At 45.8% G+C, this 24,857-nt stretch overlaps 2 protein-coding genes across 5 annotated transcripts in view; one reads left to right on the top strand and one right to left on the bottom strand.

Moving 5' to 3' along the window:
- Positions 1-7,939, bottom strand: part of eipr1 (EARP complex and GARP complex interacting protein 1) — an 82,853-nt gene extending 74,914 nt beyond the window's left edge. Inside the window, exons 1-3 of one of the 4 annotated variants that reach the window (XM_036962853.1) lie at positions 7,815-7,939; positions 7,643-7,703; positions 7,374-7,457 (exon numbers count right to left, since the gene is read on the bottom strand). In XM_036962853.1, coding sequence (XP_036818748.1) covers positions 7,374-7,457; positions 7,643-7,684 — 126 coding nt within the window. In that variant the 5' untranslated portion in view covers positions 7,685-7,703; positions 7,815-7,939. Of the gene's footprint in view, positions 1-7,373; positions 7,458-7,642 lie in introns of all 4 variants that reach the window. The other 3 variants (XM_036962854.1, XM_036962856.1, XM_036962855.1) reach the window with 3 other exon arrangements.
- LOC110505384 (trafficking protein particle complex subunit 12) lies at positions 7,314-24,807 on the top strand. The gene is made up of 13 exons (XM_021584566.2): positions 7,314-7,443; positions 7,929-8,004; positions 8,370-9,721; positions 9,839-9,955; positions 17,402-17,515; positions 17,832-17,970; positions 19,110-19,222; positions 19,361-19,433; positions 20,271-20,344; positions 21,697-21,795; positions 21,883-21,983; positions 22,270-22,357; positions 23,874-24,807. Exons 3-13 carry the CDS (start codon positions 8,381-8,383, stop codon positions 24,114-24,116), a joined length of 2,502 nt encoding a protein of 833 aa, XP_021440241.2. The 5' UTR covers positions 7,314-7,443; positions 7,929-8,004; positions 8,370-8,380; the 3' UTR covers positions 24,117-24,807.
- The last annotated feature ends 50 nt before the right edge of the window (positions 24,808-24,857 follow it).

A 24,857-nucleotide genomic window follows, 5' to 3' on the forward strand; every position in this document is an offset into this window, starting at 1 on the left:
AAAGGACAGAAACAAGACACAACATGACAATACATGACAGTACCCCCCCACTCACCGAGCGCCTCCTGGCGCACTCGAGGAGGAAACCTGGCGGCAACGGAGGAAATCATCGATCAGCGCACGGTCTAGCACGTCCCGAGAGGGAACCCAACTCCTCTCCTCAGGACCGTACCCCTCCCAATCTACTAGGTACTGATGACCACGGCCCCGAGGACGCATGTCCAAAATCCTACGGACCCTGTAGATGGGTGCGCCCTCGACAAGGATGGGGGGGGGGGGGGGGGAGACGAGCGGGGGCGCGAAGAACGGGCTTGACACAGGAGACATGGAAGACCGGGTGGACGCGACGAAGATATCGCGGAAGAAGAAGTCGCACTGCGACAGGATTAATGATCTGAGAAATACGGAAAGGACCAATGAACCGCGGGGTCAACTTGCGAGAAGCGGTCTTGAGGGGAAGGTTCTGAGTGGAGAGCCAAACTCTCTGACCGCGACAATATCTAGGACTCTTAGTTCTACGCTTATTAGCAGCTCTCACAGTCTGCGCCCTATAACGGCAAAGTGCAGACCTGACCCTCTTCCAGGTGCGCTCGCAACGTTGGACAAAAGCCTGAGCGGAGGGGACGCTGGACTCGGCGAACTGAGATGAGAACAGCGGAGGCTGGTACCCGAGGCTACTCTGAAAAGGAGATAGCCCGGTCGCAGACGAAGGAAGCGAGTTGTGGGTGTATTCTGCCCAGGGGAGCTGTTCTGACCAAGACGCAGGGTTGCGAAAAGAAAGACTGCGTAAGATGCGACCAATAGTCTGATTGGCCCGTTCTGCTTGACAGTTAGACTGGGGGTGAAAGCCGGAAGAGAGACTGACGGAAGCCCCAATCAAACGGCAAAACTCCCTCCAAAATTGAGACGTGAATTGCGGACCTCTGTCCGAAACGACGTCTGACGGAAGGCCATGAATTCTGAAAACATTCTCGATGATGATTTGTGCCGTCTCTTTAGCAGAAGGAAGCTTAGCAAGGGGAATAAAATGAGCCGCCTTAGAGAACCTGTCGACAACCGTAAGAATAACAGTCTTCCCCGCTGACGAAGGCAGTCCGGTGACAAAATCTAAGGCGATGTGAGACCACGGTCGAGAGGGAATGGGAAGCGGCCTGAGACGGCCGGCAGGAGGGGAGTTACCGGACTTAGTCTGCGCGCAGACCGAACAAGCAGCCACGAAGCGACACGTGTCATGCTCCCGGGTGGGCCACCAAGAACGCTGGCGAATGGAAGCAAGCGTGCCCCGAACGCCAGGGTGGCCGGCTAACTTGGCAGAGTGAGCCCACTGAAGAACGGCCAGACGAGTAGGAACGGGAACGAAAAGAAGGTTCCTAGGACAAGCGCGCGGCGACGGAGTTTGAGTGAGTGCTTGCTTTACCTGCCTCTCAATTCCCCAGACAGTCAACCCGACAACACGCCCCTCAGGGAGAATCCCCTCGGGGTCAGTGGAGGCTACTGAAGAACTGAAGAGACGAGATAAAGCATCAGGCTTGGTGTTCTTAGAGCCCGGACGATAAGAAATCACGAACTCGAAACGAGCGAAAAACAGCGCCCAGCGCGCCTGACGCGCATTAAGTCGTTTGGCAGAACGGATGTACTTAAGGTTCCTATGGTCAGTCCAAACGACAAAAGGAACGTTCGCCCCCTCCAACCACTGTCGCCATTCGCCTAGGGCTAAGCGGATGGCGAGCAGTTCGCGGTTTCCACCTGACCGAAATTACGGATGAAACGACGATAGAAGTTCGCGAAGCCGAGAAAGCGCTGCAGCTCGACGCGTGACTTAGGGACGGGCCAATCAATGACAGCTTGGACCTTAGCGGGATCCATCTTAATGCCTTCAGCGGAAATAACAGAACCGAGAAATGTGACGGAGGAGGCGTGAAAAGAGCACTTCTCAGCCTTCACAAAAAGACAATTCTCTAAAAGGCGCTGGAGGACACGTCGAACGTGCTGAACATGAATCTGGAGTGACGGTGAAAAAATCAGGATATCGTCAAGGTAAACGAAAACAAAGATGTTCAGCATGTCTCTCAGGACATCATTGACTAATGCCTGAAAGACAGCTGGAGCGTTAGCGAGGCCGAAAGGAAGAAGAGACAGAGGAAACAGGAGGGATAGCAGACATTAAACATTTCACATGACAAGAGACGTTCCAGGAGAGGATAGAATTACTAGACCAATTAATGGAAGGATTATGACAAACTAGCCAGGGATGGCCCAAAACAACAGGTGTAAAAGGTGAACGAAAAGAAATGGTTTCGCTATGATTACCAGAAACAGTGAGGGTTAAAGGTAGCGTCTCACGCTGAATCCTGGGGAGAGGACTACCATCCAGGGCGAACAAGGCCGTGGACTCCCTTAACTGTCTGAGAGGAATGTCATGTTCCCGAGCCCAGGTCTCGTCCATAAAACAGCCCTCCGCCCCAGAGTCTATTAAGGCACTGCAGGAAGCTGACGAACCGGTCCAGCGTAGATGGACCGACAAGGTAGTGCAGGATCTTGAAGGAGAGACAGGAGTAGTAGCACTCACCAGTAGCCCTCCGCTTACTGATGAGCTCTGGCTTTTACTGGACATGAAGTGACAAAATGACCAGCAGAACCGCAATAGAGACAGAGGCGGTTGGTGATTCTCCGTTCCCTCTCCTTAGTCGAGATGCGGATACCTCCCAGCTGCATAGGCTCAGCACCCGAGCCGGCAGAGGAAGATGGTAGTGATGCGGAGAGGGGGGCAACGGAGAACGCGAGCTCCTTTCCACGAGCTCGGTGACGAAGATCAACCCGTCGCTCAATGCGAATAGCGAGTTCAATCAAGGAATCCACGCTGGAAGGAACCTCCCGGGAGAGAATCTCATCCTTTACCTCTGCGCGGAGACCCTCCAGAAAACGAGCGAGCAAAGCCGGCTCGTTCCAGCCACTGGAGGCAGCAAGAGTGCGAAACTCAATAGAGTAGTCTGTTATGGATCGATTACCTTGACATAGGGAAGACAGGACCCTGGAAGCCTCCTCCCCAAAAACAGATCGATCAAAAACCCGTATCAGGGGGAGAAAAGGTAACCTAAAACGACCAGCAGAGGGAGACAGGGTGAAGAGAAAGGACAGAAACAAGACACAACATGACAATACATGACAGTGTGTAGATCAGTGACACAAAATCTCAATTGAATACATTTTTAATTCAGCCTGTCACACAACAAAATGTGGAAAAGGTAAACGGGTGTGAATCCTTTCTAAAGGTACTCTATGTCCATTTATTATAATCCACATAAGAATTCACACGAGACGAACTGTAACCTGCACGTAGCCTACATAAGGTACAACGTAGGTACTACGTGCATTGTCTACAAACACCGCTTCAAGCTGCCCCCTGGTGGCGATTCTATTTTCAATATTCAAATTCTCCTGCTGCAGGATTATTTTCCTCCTGCGACGAAAGTGGTCAAATTAAGATCTGACATCTGTAGGTTGTAAAGCAGTGACAATCATCTGGTATGATGTGGTTGATAACACACATCATTCTAATAAGGCTGAGTCTCACTGCACCGTGGGAACCATTCATCTGGTGGCACCGGACAATAACTCCTGGCACTCCTCTCCCCTGTTCATTTTTTACAGGCAGGGAGGAGAAGAGCAGAGCATTGGAACAGCAGCATAGAGCATCCTTTAGCTGCCTCAAAGCCACATTGGCTGCCATTAACCTTGGGCTGGAACCCATTGAGCCAAAATTATTACGCAAAGTTATAATTTTATGGAAGGGAACCATACAAATAAATTCTGGTGCTGGTGGGACAGGGTAATTGGAAGGAGGGCCAGTAACAGGGCCCTTGAATGAACCCAGGTCTGGTGGAGAATTCCCATGGGTAATTTATTCTGTGTTATTCTCCAACTGGAGCCTGTTGAGTAACTCATCCCTCCATCCCTCTCTCAGAGGGATAAAAACGAGCTGGCCGGTGGCCTCCACTTTTGGGCCTCTTAGTTAAAGCTCTTTAGTGGTGCAGATGACAGTAAGTGGGGCAGGGGAGTAAAGAGATGGCAGAGGTGGTACGGCAAATATCCTTTATCCCCAACAATGTGCCATTCATATTGCCCTGCCCTCTCAGGGCTGAAGTGGCACTTGAGGTGAGAGGAGAGGGTAAATTAGATATCTGGGCCACACATTATAGAGACAATGAAAGGATAAAAAGCCAGGAGGCTTATTGACATGTCCAAAGGTACAGGATAAGTGCCTCTGAAGCCAGAGCCAATCAGGTGGGGTCTTTATGTGATCAATTCATGAGGATGGGACTGAAGTTATCTTCAAGGAAGAACACTTTCTGGAACATCCAATAATTGTACGTGAAATAGCATTTCAATAATGATTGGCTGAAATTATTGCTGTCTTTGTTATAACTGTAGTGCATTCTGAAATGCTGGTACAAAACACTCCCTTTTTTTCCCTCAACATCACCTGTCAGTGCTTGGTGCAGGCATCACAGCAGTACGATCATTATGAGTATTTGCCTCTCAAAAACATGGTGTGGGTGAGTCAAACATAAGTACCGTCTGTCTGTCCAACCACAGGGATATGTTCAAAGTGGGCTCCAGCTACATCTTAACACCCATAGACTTGTAAACAACAGCCAATCCCAGAATCAAAAAAAAAGCATTGGCAATTTCTCACCAAAGGATGCCAAAAACATTTCAACACAGACATCAGTCTCTCCTCTCTCCCTCTCTAAAATCACTAATTATCTCCCTCTCGTTTATGGCCAACTGTTTCTGTCGGTTGTCTATCTGCATGATGACCTAGAAAAGACCACATACACACACACTAAATTGGAGTCAGCCCAATACCCAGTGACAGGCGCCAAGGCTAAGCCTGTCCTCACAGCAATACCTGGTCCACACAGGCCTATACGGCTAGCATGATCCCAGGCTTGTTTGCTAGGGCTACAACTCTCAAAGCCACACAGCTGCTGGACAAGGCTTGAGGTAACCAACTTTACTGAAAGTACTGTACCACTAAACCCAGTTGGGTAGGTTACTTTATAAATGTAATATGTTACAATTTCTAGTTATCTGTCCAAAATTGTAATCAGTAACAAGATTTGTGGATTACCAAAACTCAGTAACGTAATCTGATTATTTTCAGTTTACCTTCCCCTTAAGAGGCATTAGAAGAGGACAAAAAGCCATTTGGTGTACCATCATAGTCATCACTGACTTGTGATCAGACTCGCTCAGGCAACTTAAACTTGCACCTTTTTCAATGCAGAATTGAGTGACATTGAGAAAACCAAAAGGTGTTATTTTCGCCCGCAAACATCCTTTCTGAATTTAAAAGTAATCATTTTGTTTTTCAAAAGTATCCAATTACAATATTTGTTGCAGGTAACGTATTTATAATCAGATTACATGTAATCAGTTACTCCGCAATCCTGAATAAATTAAAATAAGCTGAACATGGCATGGACAGTCATAGCACAGGCATTGAGATATTGCATTAAAACCCAGTCTTGCTGAAACCCAGGAGGAACTAGTTGTGAGATATCACTGAGTCCCAAACCCTGCAACAACATGTGGGCCAATCCTGGGTGGAATCACTGAGGTACAGTATATAATTAGAGTGGAAGAGGAATACCCCATTGGGAATACTAGAGGCCTTAAGGTGCTGCGACGGGCAGCCACAGGACTAGATCAGAGAACGGAACAAGTCCGCTCTAGGTTTTTCCATAAAAAATAGATAGTGAAAACACACATACCTTTAAGATATGTTCTAATTTCTCTCCCCCATGAGGGAGGATAATGAAAGTTCACAGGAGTAAGAAGTAAAAGGTAGCCCTACAAATTATATATATATTTTTTTATTGATATCCATTTGGTTTAGGATTTATTAAGTTATTGCACCTTGAAATTCTGTTACCAAATTGGTAGCAGAATTTCTGAAAAATCTCTAACAGAATTACTGCAATTGAATTGGCTGCAATGGTAAAGCATAGTAGTCACAAACTACAGTTGGGTCACCTGCTACATTTCTCCCTTCCACTGGCATACTGTAATATTAAACTCATAACTGTTTTCTTTCTCTTTAGTGAGATAAAAAGAAATCTCAGTTAGTAAAGCATAGCGTTTGCAATGTCAGGGTTGTGGCTTCGATTCCCGCGGGGGAACAGTACAAAAAAAGGATAAATGTATGCACTCACTACTGTAAGTGACTCTGGATAAGATTGCCTACTAAATTACGTAAATGTAAAATGAAAACAGTCTGGACAACCCTTCCCTCTCGCTCTCTCCAGTTACTATACCTCTCCTAGCTCTTACTGACACAATGAGCCCCCTCTTTTTACATTTTCTATCCTAAATATTAGGACTATGTAAAGGCTTTGATTTCTGATCAAACAGATGGAAAAATAGGTCTTAGAAAACATCTACCAGAAAAGGTCTTAAAAGGTATGAGAAAGCAAAGGCTTTGATTTCTGAGAGACTCCTTTCCTTAACCAGTATCCTTACCCACTGAGTACCAACCGAAGTTGAAAAGTAGTAGAAATTTGGTCAGTCTGCCTTGTCTTTAATTTTAATGTCCACAGACATTGTTTTTCATTTTTGGTACATTCCAGAACGGCCAGTACACAGTTGAGCACACTAGAGTTGAGTACACTAATGTGTTGTACTGTACTGAACTCTACTGTACTGTGTTTTTCTGTACTCTACTGAGCTGTACTTTGATGTCCAAACTTGTGAAACATAGACATCTATGACTGGTTCAGATTTGGTCAGGTCTGGACCAACCAAATTTTGTCTTGTTTGCCAGTGTGTAGATTAATACTCAAATATGCAAAGGAGGATATTGCATATTTAAACCTTTGTGTACCTATTTAGGATAAATCACCATGAAGAGAATGACATTCATATCCACAATTATGCATTTCTGTGTAGTACACAGTTCTGTTACCGCAATTCTGTTACCGGGTGTGAATACACGTCACTTTCTGTAGTTCAATAACTAAAATCTATTATTTCAAACTCAAGGTGTTATGTCATAGTTGACACCCAATTCTTTTCGGCAGACATATTTGAAACTTAATTAATTCGGAGCAGATGTTTAACAGTTTTTGGAAAAACTGGTCACAACAATCGGAGGTAAATTTGACCGAAAATCCATGACCAAATTTTGCGTTTGCACAGATCTTCCAGGAAATGTGTTTTTGTAAACATTTCTGTATACATTCTTACACGTAGTCCTGGTGCATGGAGTTGTATGGTTTGTTGAACTTTGTTTTTTGTTTGGCAAACATTTTAAGGTGAAAAAACATTACCATGGAATTGCCCATATACAGCTGTGTAGTAGGTTGACTCACCTGATTGTCAAATTTGAGGGACTGGGTGCCGACAAGGAATCGAATGGCATCTGATTCAGCTGTCTGGGAAGTAAGTGCACGAGCCTGGAGAAGCAAAACAACAAGATAGATACAATTGACACATTGTAAAAATGAATGATATAATTGCAAAGCAACAATGTTGACATACATTGAATATAGCTCAGCTGTCACTGAGGTTAAATTCTTAGCTAGGGGGTTGTCTGACATAGCATTAACGTTATCAAGCAAATGCATGTAACTGACTGTACCTGAAATTCGAGGCCGTATATGACAGGTGCATCGTCCTCCATTTCCCACGTCTGATGCAAGCTTATGATTATTGATAGAAAGCGTAACGTTTAATTTGAGGTTTCACAAATAAGCTGCACCTCACTGGACGTTATTATAGTTCCGCAAACGTAAAAATGAATACTTACGTACCGTATAGTAAATGCCCGTAAATATGTTTGGAAAAGCTGATATTTATGTTTTAAAATGCGTAAAATGTTCAAGAATACCCATTTGACAGTTGCGTATGAAATTTCAACCCTCTAGGACACCGTACATTTCCCTTCCTGGAAAACTAACGCAGGCGCACTATTGCCGTAACTGTCATCGTTCCTAAGCAAAGGTAACGTAAAGCTCCCTTTTTTGTTAACATGTATTCGTTTACAGCTTGACAGGAGATTCTGAAGCATCGCTACATGTGATTTCTGTAAACAAGTGTTTGGTATTAACACTGTTATGAAACTAGTTAATGTCCCGTTTCGCCATTTGAAGCACTGTTAACTTAGCTTAACAAGCTATTTAAATAGCTGGCTAGCTAGCCAAGCAGTTAGCCTATCGTCATCACGCAACAACCACAACAATATTCTACTATAGCCCAGTTTAAGAAATACCAAATGCATTACCTATACTTTAACGCACATACTTACAAATCCATGTAATATTTTTATGTGGATCTACTTTATTTCCCCGTGCTATGCTATTCCTCAGGGCAAAGAATCATGGACAACAACGAGACTCCTGCCCAGAGGCCAGTCACCCTTGACATCACAGGGGCAGTGGAGGTTAAACCCAGCCTGAGTGAAGCCCCTATCTCTCCTCAGCCATCCCTCCTTCCCTCCTCTGATGTCCATTTCCAGGAGGAGAGCATCGACCTGGGGGGCGAGTCCTTCATCACTCCCGAGGAGGACAGCCACAGCACGCCCTCAGAGAGCCTGATGGACAAGCTCAATGACCAGATGATGGAGAGTGTCATGATCTCTGACTCCCCCAACAACAGTGAGGAGGATGATGTGGTTCCCATGGACAACCTGCTGGAGCAGTTTGAGGAGAGGGAGGAGGAGCCAGCAGCAGCAGTGGTTAAAGAAACCTTAGTGGAGGAAGAGGAGGTGGAGGAGAAAATGGATGATCTGATTGGACAAGACACTACTGAGATCAAGATAGAGGCAGCGATGATGCAGACAAGTCCAGTAGCCTCTAGTCCTGAGGAACCATTGGAGAATGTGAAACAGAAGCTAACCACTGATGACCAGGACGTTATCACTGTCTCTGTCTCTGCTGTAACCCCAGAGGACAGCACCCCCAGCTCAGGCAGCCCCAAGCCTGAGGCAGCAGCCCTGGAAGCCAGCAGCAAAGAGACCACATCCAAGGATGAATCCATCCCTGTGTGCACCATATTCAGCCAGGGAAGCCAGCCCAAAGCCCAGGCCCTGGTGCCGGATGGCTTCCAGCCTACCCTCATTAAATCTCCCAGCTTCAGTAGTGGCACCGGGGGGAGCACAGAGATTACCCCCAGTCAACTGGCTCCCCTGGTCTGCCAGCCCAGCCCCAGCCTCAGCAAGTTTTTCTCTGACAGTGGCCATGTCAACCCGGCTACTGACTTCTTTGACTCCTTCACTACTTCCTCCTTCATCTCTATCAGCAACCCCAACGCAGAGTCCCCAAAGTCAGCCGCCCCACCCGAACGCCAGCTCTCTGCTTCCTCTGGGTCCTCTCTGTCCACCTCTGGGCTTACGGAGTCCGGCATCCTCACCCCTACCTCCTTCATTGGGCCTACCCAGACTGAAGCCACCCCCAGGCCACTTCAACAGGCTCCAGTAGAGCCAGCCCCGGCCACAGCCCCTCCTCAGCCCTTCACCCAGCTGCAGGCTGTGTTCTCGGGGGGAGATGACCCGTTTGCCACGGCACTGAACATGAGTGAGGCTGATAAGAGGTACGATGCCTGGCTGCCTTCTGAGGAGACCAGGAAGGTGCTGATCTCCATGGCAACGCAGCACTACAGCCAGGTGTTTGTGGAGAGGGAGAGACTGACCATGCCCGGACTCAAGTTTGACAACCTGCAGGTGGGTTAGCTTGCCATTTGCCCATAGAGCTGGGGTTCCATACATGTTGAGATCTAGTCATTTTCTCCTGGCCCTAACTGATTGTGACCAATGACCAGTTCTGTGTGTGCGTTTCAGGGTGATGCTGTGAAGGATCTGATGGTGCGTTTAATGGGGGAGCAGGCGGCTATGAAGAGACAGGTCCTTACAGCGAACTCTGTAGAACAGTCCTTCCTGGGCCTCAAACAACTCATTGTGAGTCACTGTGCGTGCATGTTAATGTATTTGTGTGAACAGGTATTTTATACATCTATATGTAACAGCCTTGTTGGAAACGACTTTCATGGCAGCTTGGTTTACCCATACTTAAAAAAAAATATAATAATTCGCCTTTGCGTTCCCCTCCATTTGAAAGAACTAGGATGCACAGAAAGCGCTTGCACTTCTACTTATTCAGTGAGTGAAGACAGCGTAAATTGCTGTTTGTATGTAGCAGATACGCTTGTGACATTCTATGATGACTACCTAGAGTATGCCTCACCTCCCTCATTGAATGGTTGTTAATAGCACAGCCCCATAAAATTGCCTACAATTTCTCTGGTTCACCTGACTCCCCTATCCCTCCATAAAGCATGTCAATTAGTCTGCATAGTGACCTCTCCTCCTCCATGACCTCATTCTCCTCTTTCCTCCCCTTCCCCTGTTTTAGCAAATGCCCCTGACCTGCACTTGGTATTTAAAGCGTATGCACTGTAGCGGAGGGAGGGAGGGAGGGAGAGAGAGAGAGAGAGGGAGAGGGAGGGAGGGAGGGAGAGAGAGAGAGATCCTCCAGGCTTCGAGTTCTCTCTCCTGCTGTGCTGATGTCTAATGCATGGGAGCTGTTTGCATATTTCAAAGCCTTCTGCTCACACACCCACCTGGCACTGGGCTGCGGTCCTCCAGGAATATACACACACCCACACAGAGATTGTGAGTGAGGCAGGTCTGTTGAAATGTCAATGGGTTTTGCTCCTCCACTGTGGCCCTCACAGCTCCAGCCGGCCCAGCCTATCAACCTGACACTGACCAATAGTTATGATTGATTGCACCGAATTTGAGACATTTGGGTGGTCTGTTTCTTCATTCACTTGGTGTATGTTGGCATGGTGTGTGTTAGTGTTAATGGCCTACTTTTGCATGTTTCTTGTGAGGGAAGGGTTCTATATTATGCCCTATGTATAATTATACACATTTTACAATTGTATAACATTGAGATTCTTGAAAATAACAATTAAGTGCTTGAAAAAGTCCTTGAATTTGTCTATGAGCCATGCTTAATAAAATATATATGGTCCGAGGGCTATGTTGTTATGGGCCAATTTTCATATATTCACTTTCACACATTCGGAGCTGCGTGAAAATCTTTATTTTTGTTTGAAACTATTTTGAAATGTTTATCCCAATGTCACACATTGGCCCCATTTGTTTATAGAAAGACTCATTTATAGATTATGGTAATTCCTCTTAACATAATTTACTGAATTCCCATGTTCACTTTGAAGATGGTAGAATAACTGTCCACATGTACTTTCCCTCAGCCCACAAGATGAGTCATGAACAGCAAAATCACTAGCCTATGTCAATTTACTATCCCCCATAGTAGAAAAGTTGACCTATTCTTTTGGTCAGCTTGTCGTTCTGTGCGAGAAATAAATAGACTACTCCAAACCGACTCTGGGACAGTTTCAGGACGATAGAGCACAAATTCATACGACCAGTACATAAAAATTAAAAAGCAATGAGGCTGATGCAACAGAACAGAATTTACCTGAAAATGTTGACCAAATATTATTTCTTCACATTATAAACGCAGCGATGTGCACACGGCAGTAGGATGTGCACACGGCAGTAGGATGTGCACACGGCAGTAGGCTACGCACAAATGTTTGTTCCATAATGCAATAAGCGGGAAAATGACAGATATGAGAATATCCGTTAGAAATTTTGAACAATTGGAGATCTAAAGATGCAATAACTAGCTTGCCTACCGTTGCCTATGCACGTGAATGGGAAGTGAGCTTCAAATTCCAGTTGAGAAATAAAAATAGCAGCTCTTTTTAATCATGGCCACGCAATGCAATTGCATTTAGAATTGTGCAATGATTTGGCTTTAAAGCACATGTTCAATCCAGCAGCAGCTCTTGTGCTGTCTTGACAGATTTCCCGCTCTGTATCTATATGCTCAACGTGTGATAAATAAGAATCATAAACAACGAACAAAAATACACACTCACCAATGTCATTTCACAAAATTATGCAAATGAATCTATAGACGACAAGCATGACCGGTCAAATGTATTTATGTCGACTGGTATTCGACTGGTATTTCCATCAATGAATAGGCTAAAAAGCATCTTGCAATGGGACTTTTTTTTCTTCTTCTCCCAGACAATTGGCCTGCACCAATTCTATTTATTGGCTATTAGAAACCCTGGTGTGTGTGTGTGCGCTCACACAGAGCTATGTTTACCTTGGGGTTGTAGTGACTAATTAGATGTGCCCTATGGCTGTATAGAGATGTGTGTGAGTCTTCCCTCTGGCTTGTGTGTGTGTGTGTGTGTGTGTGTGTGGTACTCCCTCCTGATTCTGGGGGCTGCTGGGAGCTGGCAGTGACTCATGCTGCAGTGCCAGAGTATGACTGCACCCACTGCCACCACACTCCCTCTGAGAGAACACACAAACGCTGGCTATCACAGATGGAGGGAGGAGCACAGAGATTATGGAAGGGAAGAACAGAGGAGAGGAAGGACGAGAGAGAAGGGAAGGGAGGAAGAGAGCTATTAGGCTGGGAAAGAAGAGAGATGAGGGGAGGGGAAGCGAGGGATGAAAAGGAGGAAATGGCCTCTGTGGAGAAGAGCGAGGCTTTGAGAACAGATGCTGCGTTCTCTTTCTCTTGCTCTCTCCCCATCCCCCGCTGATACAGACAGACAGTGGTGATATACACCACTGAGAGAACATTATTCATAGGCGAGCTCAGATAATATTATTAACACCACCTGAAAATACAGTAACTGAGTCCAAATATCATAGCTCCACACTTTGACTTGAAATAGGACTGACCCAAACCCTGTTGAATGTTGGTGTTGTAGAGGGAGAGCCAGATCCTCTTTCTCTCGGCTTGGTTAACTGTCCTCTATCCCTCAGGATGTCTCTCTCTCCCTCCCATCCCTCTCTCTACCCTTCCTTTGAGAGCTAGTGACCCGTCTGTCCTCTCCCCTGAGTCGTCCCGTCAGCATTTCCCCTCTTGCTCAGCAGGGCTCAGGGACTTTATTTTTTTCTCTCTCTCTCTTCCCTCCCTCTCATCCCTTCCTCATTTCCTCTGAGGCTTGTGTTGTGACCCGTCTCTTGTCTCTTGTGGCCAATGTCAGCTGGCCAATGCCTCCTCTTGCTCAGCATTACCCATGGCCCCTCTCCTTCCCCCCCTCTGGTGACCTGTCCCCCTCTCCCCATAGTCATATTGGCCTAGGGCTTATATTTCTCTCATCTCTCTCCCTCCGGTGACCTGTCTCCTCGCTCTCCCTGTGGCTGGTCAGCGTCCCCGCTCTCTCAGCAGGGCCCTGGGCTGGTTAATCTGTCACTCTGATTAACCACCTCTCTCCTTCCTTCTCTCCATCCCTCTCTTCCTCTGGGGCTGATGACCTCCCTCTCTCCCTAGTGTGCTGGTGTCTGGGCCTGAGGCCAGGCCCGTCTGTGCCGGGGCCATATGTCCAGTGGAGGAAGGGGAGGGGAGGTATGATTAGCATCATCCCCACCTTCCTCCCACCTTGGCTGGGTCAGCCTTGGCCTTGACGCTCCCTCCCATCTGTAACCACAATGACCTGCATTATACAGTAGCTACCTGGAGGTGTGCAGCAGAGTTGTCATTACCTCAACCCATTACAACATTGAGATCTGGACTAGCTGTGTCAGCTGTTTGTCCTATGCTATGGCAGTCAGTGCTCTTCAGCACTGGTCCTGGGCATAAGCACAGAGCGTGGCAATGTAGCTACAGCTAGGTACTGAGTTTTGTAAAGGGAGAATGAGGCCTTTAAATCCATCTGTGGACAACGTCATCAAACACGGTCACCCAAAGGAAAGCTGTTCAGAACTCTCCCAGAGACAGCCATTACAGGGTCATACAGAGTTGCTATAGCAATCCCTACTAAACTAGTTACTTCAAAATACCTTCATATCAGTCATGTGATCTATTCAATTGTCCCAGGGCTATAGATGTCTGGATCCCTTCAAACAGAAACTATGGTGGTCTTTAGAACAGTCAGCCAGTCAGTCCATCCTCTTGGCCTGGAGGCAAAGCCCTGGACTGGCACTCGGGCCACTGATACAGAGCCTACAGCCCTTCACCAAACCATCAAAGACAAGTTAGCCACTACCAAGGCCTTAGAGATGCTAGTGTGTTTTGCATACTACCTTTCTTTTGTCTCTCCCCTCTATTCTCCCCTCTATTCTGGGGCTAAATTGAAGTGGCACAGGAACTTAGTTTGTTAGGAAGAACAGGGCGAGTAGCCTTTCTACTGTGTTTGGCTGGAGGCTGGCGTCTCACGAGAACCCTGGCAGTGGGTGTGCAGTGAGCTTCGCTTCAGGGAGTTTCTACTTCACAAAAGGAAAATCTCTAAAACTTGTGATCTTCAACACAATTTAAGAATCCTCGCCCCTTTTAAACCCGTGACGCTGCTAATTGCAAACACAGCCTCGTGTTTGTTTCTGTGTGTTTTGTATGAGTAGGGAATCCAGTGGTATTCTATTGAAGTAGTAGGCTGTAGTGAAGTCTCTCTGTTCTTCTCCTATGGGGTGGGGATGGAGCTCCCTGGCGGGGGCCCAAGGCCTGATTGGTTTTACTGGCTCTGGAGTCTCTCGCTGTTGCCCCGTCAGAACTGTGGCTAGTCAAGCAGACACTAGCTGGCTTGTAATTCTATTGGTTCTCTCTCCCCCAGCTGTGTGCGTGCGTGAGTGCACGCCACACGTCTGTAGTACTCACAAGGGCTTCTGTTGAACCTTTTTTTTAATTTATTTTTTAAATCAGGTGAATAAAAAGGGATGAGCTGAAAGGAAGCTCATACCCCTGCCTCCCCGGTGGCTGTGCGTGAACACTATGCATGCAAACTGTGGCTAATCCACTTCCTTCCCCAGTGTGAGAGACAGGAGTTTTCATTTAGGCCTGCACTGTGGCCCTGCTCTGTACACATTCTGCGTTCATCCGCATTTCCTCATTAAATATCACTCAATATAATCAGCAACTTCTCTGTCTTAATGCATCCTCACTTGATTTAGGAGGATCCGATTGGCTCTTATTGCAGAGTAATATGAGCGGAGGTAAATTTATACTGAAAAAATATATTAACACAGCATGTAAAGTGTTGGTCCCATGTGTCATGTGCTGAAATAAAAGATCCCAGAAATGTTCCATACGCACAAAATAAAATTGTTTACATCCCTGTTAGGGAGCATATCTTCATTTCCAGTCATGTGAAATCCATAGATTAGAGCCTAATGCATTTATTTCAATGAACTGATTTCCTTCTATGAACTGTAACTCGGTAAAAATCTTTGAAATTGTTGCGTGTTGCGTTTTTATATTTTTTGTTCAGTGTATTAGTCATGTTCATCTACTGTTCTCTCTCTCACCTCTTCTAATAGACCTTTCTCACACCTGGTATTATTGATGCTGTTGGGTGTTTGGGTATGCATGATGGCACTAACTAACATCGGTCTTGGTGGGTCATTCCATGGCATTTCAGCAAGCCATGACACCCACCATCTCTGATGGCTCTGAAATCATTTCTGTCGTTAGAAACAGAAGATTAGCATTCCTGCAACATTATTTTTTGTTGGGAAATAATTTGATTTTGATCATTAGAAGTTAAGCTAATTGATTGCACCCAAATTAGCCATTTTAATTTATAGGATTCATATAATATCCAATGAATATAGTACCTCACATATGATTTGTACCTAACTTTTTGTTCTAGCAATGAGATTGTAAAAAGCCACCCATAGATCCCACACCAAACCCACCCCAACAATGAGTATCAGTTGTAGGAATGCTAATCTTTTGTTTCTAACAACAGAATACATTTAGGAACAATCTAGATGGTGGGTGTTGATCCTCTTTCTTGTGCTTTTTGAGATGGAACGACCCCTTGTTGAAAACCCTTACTGTCCCTCTCCTGAACACTAACTCACAGCCATCTAATTCCGGAAACAAGTAGCCTACCTGCCCTCAACTCTGCCTACCCCACGTGCAGGGAACAGAGGTGTGGACCCCATTGTTTACAGGCTCCTCTGTTAGCACTTCTGGAGCTTTCCAGTTGCATCACCAACAGTTCCCTCCTCTGTGAAGTTGTGTGTGTGTGCCTGTATTAGGTGTGAAATAGCATTTGAATTGTAGGCTATCCCTGTATTCTGCTGGTTGTTATCAGTCTCTTACCAGGACTATGGAAAAGTTGTGCCTAAACTAAACCGGCACCCCTTTCGGAGACCACCCACCGAGCCAACAGGTGGCGCTCTTTTTCAAGCCTACTTGCGACTTGGTGCCACTACATTATGTGATATGGTTGATTTAATAAGGGCCGTGTGAGTGTATGTGTGTACAGTATAGGGTCGTGCGAGTGTATGCATGTACAGTATAGGGTCGTGTGAGTGTATGTGTGTACAATATAGGGTCGTGTGAGTGTATTTGTGTACAGTATAGGGTCGTGCGAGTGTATGCGTGTACAATATAGGGTCGTGCGAGTGTATGCGTGTACAGTATAGGGTTGTAAACTCAGGTAACTTTCCCCAAACTCCCTGGGGACTGCCGTGGGTTCTGTCTCAGTGGCTGCAGCTGCTTTTGGCCATCTCCATGTCTCTCGTTTTCAGCTTCATTTCACCCCCTAATGAAGATTTAGAGGCACCAGGGACACTGGCATGGGGGAGAGGGAGGGAGGGAGGGAGGGAGTGTGTGTGTGTGGAAGAGTGAGAGGGGGGAGAAAGGATGTCTTTCATTGTCCCAGTGAAATTGTCATCACAAATTAACACAGCCACAAAGTCAAAATTGGCTACAAAAATGTAGGCATAAGGTTCAGTGTTGCTGCAGTTAGGTTTAAAATACAATTTTAAGTCGAAGTTGTAGAAATGGGTGGGGTTTAGTCATAATTAGGACTTGGGTGTGTTTAACTAATGATAACCCAGTGAAATCTCCCATGATGGAACCCCACCTGTGCTCCAGTATAGAAAGAAAGCTGTCTGTTGTGACTGAGCTCTCCCTCCTCTATTCACTCAACAGATCTAGCTTGCATTCCTCTCCTCTCTGTTCTTCTATTCTCCTTTCACCCCCCCCCCCCCCCCCACCCCTTCTGTTTCATGTGTAATCCTCTGCTGCCTAATTAGCTGGCTGGCTGTGATGAATGGCCGTGCAGTGAAAACCCAATCTCTGGGCTGACCTTGTCATCCTTACTGATTGGGAGGCTCGACTCCACACACCCTCTTATGCCCCTCTGTCCCCTGTCTTTGGCTGCCCTGGCTCCTTACCACTAATACCACCAGTCATAAACTCACTTGACAATGCTATGGTTGGCATCTCTGGTTGGTTCAATTTAGCGGTCACCGTGTGTGTGTGTGTGCGTGCGTGCCTATCCTCTCACCTTGTCTGTTGGTTTTGTTGTAACGGCTCTTCTGTCCCTGTAGAGCACGAAGAACTGGCGTGCTGCGGTGGACCTGACAGGCAGACTGCTGACAGCTCATGGTCAGGGCTACGGTAAGGCTGGCCAGCCCTCCAGCCACAACACTGACTCACTACAGGTACCTGTGTGTCTGTCTGTATATGTTTGTTTGTCTTTGCCAATACTGGTGCACATGCCTGTATGTGTGAGAGTGGTTTATGTGTGTAAGTCACGTATCTGATCACGTATGTAGCTAAGGGTCGGTACAGTGTGTCTGGGGAATAGAGGTAAGACTAACGTGTGTGTGTGTGTGTGTGGTAGAGGAGAGGATGGGGTGAAAGCCAGGAGCTGCCTGCATGAATTAGACTCAGGATGACAAGAGTGGGCTGACACACACACCCACAGAGTGGGTGGGTGGGGACAGGCTAGGATGACAGGAGTGTGTGTTGTTGCAGCTGTGGTTTGTTCGCCTGGCCCTGCTCACCAAGCTGAGCCTGTTCCAGAACGCTGAGATGGAACTGGAGCCGTTTGGAAACCTGGACCAACCTGACCTCTACTATGAATACTATCCTACCGTATACCCTGGGAGGAGAGGTACACACCATCTACACTTAAAATACTAACCAAACGCTCTGACACCCCCCCCCCCCCCCCCCCCCGATCAAACCATAGAAATCCCCAGCCCTGCTAACAACCAAAGACAACACTTTATTTCACAGCCACTGTTTAGTTTCCCTTTTAACTCTGCATGAGCAGCTCTCTGATGTAGTGCCATTGCTTTAGTCTTTACAGCCCTAGGGTTTACTATAGTAGAGGCAATCGCTGTAGAGTCATGGCCGCGGACACACAGACAGCGAGAGAACCGAGGTGAACGCTTGAAGCGACACCACACAGCAGTCCAAGGGGAGAGCAGATTGAATTTCCATTCCTCAATATTAAATGCTTTGTGCTGCCCTAGGTGGCTACAGATACTGGCAACAGTTTCCTGCTTGGCATCAAAGATTGACATCTGAAGGTCTGCTGCCCCCATCCAATATCTATTATCCATGATCTAACTCTTAGAAGGAACATTAGCGAGCGCCAAGCATATCCTTTCAAACAACCAGCAGGATATACTGTTTAAAAAAAACAGAATCGGTTATTCATTTGTTTACAAAGTGAGAGGGAAAAGTTTAATGTTTTTTTAAAGGAAACTTGAATAGTTTAATTTTCTATCTGCATAAACAAGTCATAGTTTCACTAAATTATGGGATGTACTTTCATTTAGTTCACTCTTTCTACACGAAGCCGACAAGTCCGATGTTTCTTTAGGTCAACAGGGTGAAACAAGTTTAACCCCTGACCCTTATTACTCCAGAACATGGCTGTTCTCTCTGTGACGTCACTGTAAAGCTGTAGATAGGAGTCGTGGGTGTTTTCATGGGTGCTGCTGATTACCAGAGAATCTCTACACAGACAGCGACAGACAGACCGAGACGGTGCTTCCTCTGTAGCTATCAAAGAGCCAGAGATCAAAGGCTCAAAGCTCAGGCACATGACTCACTGCTCACCTCTAGGTAGGGCCTTCATTACTCAGGAGGTGAGAGGAAGAGAGCTGGAGGAAGAGAGTGTTGGATAAAGGGAGAGGAGGCTTCCTGCTTTGCAACACACGTTTCTCAACGCCATCTGTACGTTTCGTCTGTGGGAGTTTGTGAATGACATATGTGTGAAGATTCTCTCTCTCGTTCTTTCAGGCTCCATGGTTCCGTTCTCGATGCGGGTGCTGCATGCAGAGCTGCCTCAGTACCTGGGGAAACCACAGGAGTCTCTGGACAGACTACACAGCATGAGGACCGTCTGTCAGACCGTGAGTTCACACACCAACTTTCTCTCGTGTCCTCCCTCACTTTTGTTTTCTTCCAATAAAGTCAGTAATGGGTTGAAAAATAATGACTACCTTGTTTACAACGTGTCCCCTTTTATGAAACGCTGTCTCTCCTGATAGATCCTGGATAACCTTGAGCAGGGCTTGGCTGAGGACGGCAGCATGATCAACCTCACCCAGGAGAACAGACAAGGTGCGGTACAGAACAGTGTCTCGTCCCACACTACCTGTCCCACACTATCTGAGAGAGTGGCGTAAACCCACACTCTATACCCAGTGTTATTCAACCTCTGCCATCCTCCTCCCAGTGAAGCCACTATTTTGCTGTTTGTCTTATATTAAAGGAACTTATTAAATGGGCATAGACCATTGAGACAGTTGGTTTTGAGTCGTGAGAAAGCAATCAATACATAAGACATGGCCAACTTTTCAATAATTGGTTAATCGTACTGTTCAGATGCAGAGGGATCTGGTAGTTGCACCTCACTCCTTTGTCAGTCTCTCTCTCTGCTTCTCTTCCTACGCACTCAATAACAAAGACTAGCACATCTCAATAGACCCCCACTGAGTGATGGCCTCAGTCAGCAGAACACACACACACACACAGGTTCACTACACACACACAATATGACTGTACACACAATCCAGTCCATACACATTCACGCATATGAGAACACATCTTGCTGCAGCTGAGCGCAAACCAGCCCACTGACAGCCTATACAATCAGCCTGAGGATAGAAAGAGTTAGTGTGTGGGAGAGGGAGTTGCAGCGTCTTCCCTCCCTTCTCAGACAAACGATGATGGTGATGGGAATACTAGTGTGATGAGGGGAGGGGGTAGTTGGATAGAGAGATGGGAGAGAAAGGGAAGGAGGTGCTGAATTTGCTCTCTCGTGCTTGTTGTGTGTTATATTCAACTCTGTTTTTGTACAGTGAAATGTCAATTCAATTGGTCCCACAATGCTAAAATTGTCCCAGTAAATAAATCAACAGGTCTGAAATGAAACCAATGTGTCCTCCTTTGTTGCAGCATCTCTTCAGCTGTGGAAGTCTCGTCTGAGTCGGGTCATGTACGCCATGGCTAACTGTCTGCTCATGATGAAGGTATGTGTTCCGCGTGTGTGGGTGGGGGAGGGACTATAACGGCAGCACAAAGCTACCAGAGTGCCCTGTGGGTGTATGCGCACACACACACACCAACTGTAACACACACATTCATTGACGTACTTGCCCAGTCACATATTCACACACATGCCCGTCCATGGCTGTCAGGAAGCTAGCGGAGGAATGGATAACAACTAGCAAGCCACGTACACACACACACACACACACACACAATGGCTAATAAAGGCTTATTTGGTTTAACAGCATTGTTTTGGTGCATAGTGAGTAAACGTGTTAGAGGTCTTGTCGGGTGTGTGTGTTTCATTATATAAGGAGAGATGCCGTTTGTCTGGTTCGGTCCTCTTCATTCTGCCTTCCCCTCTGTCCAGAACTCTGTCTAGAGACCCATGCTGACAGTGGAACAGCCAGGCGGACGCTAGCCTGAGCATATCCTGCACCAAGACACTGTCTGTCCACCCAGAGTCTAGACCAAATGAGGGAACAGTGAAACACAAAGCTATCATGTAACAGAACCACCATTCTGGATGATCTGACTATCATGGCTTGGAGTCGTAATGTAATTGGCAGATGCAGAGTGACACAGTGTTCACCTGACACCCACAATACATTAGACAAGTTCCTTCGATGAAGACGGCATTCATCATGTTTAAGGGCCCTCTATACCAGGGTTATTCAACTCTTACTCTACGAGGTCCGGAGCCTCCTGTTTCTGTTCTACCTGATAATTAACTGCACCCACCTGGTGTCCCAGGTCTAAATCAGTCCCTGATTAGAGGGGAACAATGAAAAAATGCAGTAGAACTGGCGTTGAGGTTCAAAGTCGAGTTTGAGGGCTCTATACTTTACTAGAGAATGCTTTCCAACAATGTTGCTTGTTCTTTCCTAGTGACAGTTGTGTGTAAAATGTTGTTTGTGTTGGTCTGTAGATGTATGATGGCAGACCACAGGCTTCCCAGTAATATCCCATAGGATCACCCTGATTGGATTCTTTGTCAGTGGGAGATGGAGAAAGAGGGACAGAGAGAAAGTGGGGAGTCGTTCTGTACACAGGACCATTGAAAGAGACACAGCGCCATCTGCTGGTGGTAGCATGAATGTAAACACACACAAACTGCACCAACTCACTGACCTCTCTCCCATCCCCAGATACATAGCAGCCATGCTCAGCAGTTCAGTCAGCATGTGAGCGATGTGATGTGTGGTAGAGAACAGCCATGGCTGGGGCACGGTGTGACCAGGGACACCTCGCCCTACTAATGGTCAATACACTTGATTAATTCTCATTCTGTCTGTCTCCCTCTCTCTTTCTGTCTCCTTCTCTCTTTATCTAGGACTATGTTCTGGCTGTAGAGACATATCACTCCATCGTCCAGTACGAGCCTCAGCAGAAAGTACAGCTGCTGAGTGGGATAGGACGCATATTCCTGCAGGTGAACACACACACCTTTTCTCTTTCAATTTCAACTACTTTTTCCACAACATAATGCGTTTTGGTTTGAATTGTTATTTTTGACCAGATTGGAGACATTAAAACAGCCGAGAAGTATTTCCTAGATGTGGAGAAAGCCTCTCTGGAGAAGGGAAGTGGAACAACAGACACATGCGTTTTGATGAACAGGTACGAATCAGTGTGTGTCATAAATGAAACTATTTCCTGATTCATTTATCTGTACTTCTGTCAGACTTCCCTTACAGTTGTAGGGTGTGAGCAGGCACAGGGGTCACTTTGTGATGCTATGCTAGGAGACAAAATGGTGCCATTCACACTGTGTTGATTCACATTAGCTGTTAATTCCTGTCAGTTGGCCGACTGACACATCTTCACACAGAATCACTGAAGTGACATTGTAATGTGATAGGTCTCTGTAGTAACCCAGCTGACCTGTGTGTGTTGTGTGGTTCAGGGCCTTCATCTACCTCAGTCAGAACAACTACTCAGAGGCACACTCCTCGTTCGCAGAGGTCCTAAAGATCGACCCCAAAAATCCTGTGGTAGGTGATCACGCAATCTACGACAACTATACGTGATTAAGACTTAACATTTTATATAGGATACATCGGAAGTTTCACTTTCCTAGAAGACTGTAAATAAATGAGTGCACTGTAGTTGAGTAGTTGAGTGAGGCAGATCTCACCCCATCGACTTCATGATATTTCCCCTCAAGCAAGAAAACAGCCTCCCTCTCTCTCCCCCTAAGGCAACATTATCTTCTCCCTAGACAAATAACGCTTTTCTTCCCTCTCCTCTGTGCAGAGCTCTTCTCCTTTCTTCCTCAGGCAAATGACTCTCTCCTCTCCTTCTCTGTAGATGAATAATTATTATTTTCCTACTCTCCTCAAGCCTTTGTCCCCTCTCCTCTCTTTACGCACCTGCATTCATTTATTTACAGTCTTCTAGGAAAGTAAAACTTCCGATGTATCCTATATAAAATGTGTTAAGTCTTAATCACGTATAGTTGTCGTATATTGCTCTTTCCTCTCCCTGCAGGCAAAAAACTCCTTTCTGCGTTCTCTCCCCTGTCGACATACCCATATGAAAATATACTGTAGTATTACTATATTTATTCACTGTAGTGTTTTTGCGGAAGTACACTAGTATTCATTGCAGTGTTTATGTACATGTCTGTAGTAAAATCTATAGCATATACTGTATTTACTATTTGTTTTATCTTTGACATAAAAGTGGGGGCTTTCTCCTTGAGGAAACCTACTGGGCAAATACTAAGAGCAAATGTTGCATAACATGTATAGTACCGGTCAAAAGTTTGGACACAACTCATGCAAGGGTTTTTCTTTATTTTCTACATTGTAGAATAGTGAAGACAAAACTATGAAATAACACATATGGATTCATGTAGTAACCAAAAAAGTGTTAAACAAATCAAAATATTTTATGAGATTCTTCAAAGTAGCCACCCTTTGCATTCTCTCAACCTACTTCACGAGGTAGTCACCTGGAATGCATTTAAATTAAGAGGTGTGCCTTGTTAATTTGTGGAATTTGTTGAAACGAGTCACTTAAGATTCCCTACATGGCAGTTTCTTGTCATTGTTGGTAGCTGTCTGGCAATCCAGAATCACAACTACTCACGGACTTCTGATCCATTTGAAGAGTGTGCATCGGTAACATGACGTCGTCAACTAACCCATCTATTTACTACAGTTTTTTTTTGCAGATAATACTATAGTATTACATAGTATTATCCAGTATACTACATTCTAAAGTAAGCACTACATTATCAAACTATACTAGTGTGAAGTATAGTATTCTACAGTATACTGCAAAATTCTATAGTAAGCACTTCACGGTCGAGGGTTACCACCGTGTATAGTATTCTACAAAATTATATAGTAAGTACTACACATGATCGAGTGATACTACAGTGTGCAGTATACTGTATCCTACAATATTACAGTAGTAGAGTAATACCACTGCTTTCACTTCTGAGACCTTTCTGGCCTCTCTTCTCCCTGTGGGCCAACAACCTCTCTCTCCTCTCCCCTACAGGCGAATAACAATGCAGCAGTGTGCCTGTTGTACCTGGGCCGTCTGAAGGAGTCGCTGAGACAGCTGGAGGGCCTGGTGCAACAGGACCCGGCCCTGTACCTCCACGAGAGCGTCCTTTTCAACCTGACCACCATGTACGAGCTGGAGTCGTCCCGCTCCACCCAGAAGAAACAGGCCCTGCTGGAGTCAGTGGCCTGCCGAGAGGGAGACAGCTTCAACACACAGTGCCTCAAACTGGTGTAGAGGGAACCAGGGAGGTATGGGACCCTTGTAGGTCACAAGATTAGAGCAAAACATTTGCAGGAACAGGGGGCCATCAGGAGTGTGACCTAGGCTTGAGTGTCATTACACTCCACTAAACAACATGGGCATTACCCTGCCTGAACTCCAGAGCAGGCACACAACTGTCCTCACAGCGCAGGCAAATCCACTCCCCATATTATACTAGTAGTGATGGAAATGATGATGATTGTGTAACTCACAAGTGAATGCTGATAGGATATCTATGTGAATACATGCAGTAGTGTTTTTAGACAAGGCAGACATTTTGTATTCCTGTGTGATTAAGACCTGAGTAAATCATGTTATTTTGTCCTGTAAAATCAACCACACTTAAAGGGTCTTCTGTAACTTTTTGAATTTGAGGGTCAATGATTGACTTGGCTCAGGATCCACCCCTCTCCACAAAAGGAATGTAAAATAGATATGGAATAATTCAACTGTACATATTATTATTCGTAGGGAAAATATATTAATGGAAAGTGTTAAATTACTTAAATCACTTATTTAATTATCCTAATGATCTCTTAAGTATAACTGTTTGTTTACATGTTGTGGTGTTTACCTGATTTTGTTGAAGTGTACTGTATTGCTCTGGATGTGAGAAAAGGAATCTTGTTTATCCAAATAAACTGAACATGGTGTAGACCTTTTACAATGGTTATTGATTGAGACCAGACTTGTGACAATCAATTACTTTGGAAG

Source organism: Oncorhynchus mykiss, chromosome 25 (genome assembly GCF_013265735.2).
Source record: "Oncorhynchus mykiss isolate Arlee chromosome 25, USDA_OmykA_1.1, whole genome shotgun sequence".
In the NCBI taxonomy this organism is placed as follows: domain Eukaryota; kingdom Metazoa; phylum Chordata; class Actinopteri; order Salmoniformes; family Salmonidae; genus Oncorhynchus; species Oncorhynchus mykiss.

Bases quoted from the DNA above. Each gene is read 5' to 3' on its own strand.
- LOC110505384 (XM_021584566.2), top strand. From the start codon at position 8,381: ATGGACAACAACGAGACTCCTGCCCAGAGGCCAGTCACCCTTGACATC. The intron at 21,796-21,882 runs GTGAACACACAC...ATTTTTGACCAG, and splicing joins TAGGACGCATATTCCTGCAG to ATTGGAGACATTAAAACAGC. The intron at 22,358-23,873 runs GTAGGTGATCAC...TCTCCCCTACAG, and splicing joins TCGACCCCAAAAATCCTGTG to GCGAATAACAATGCAGCAGT.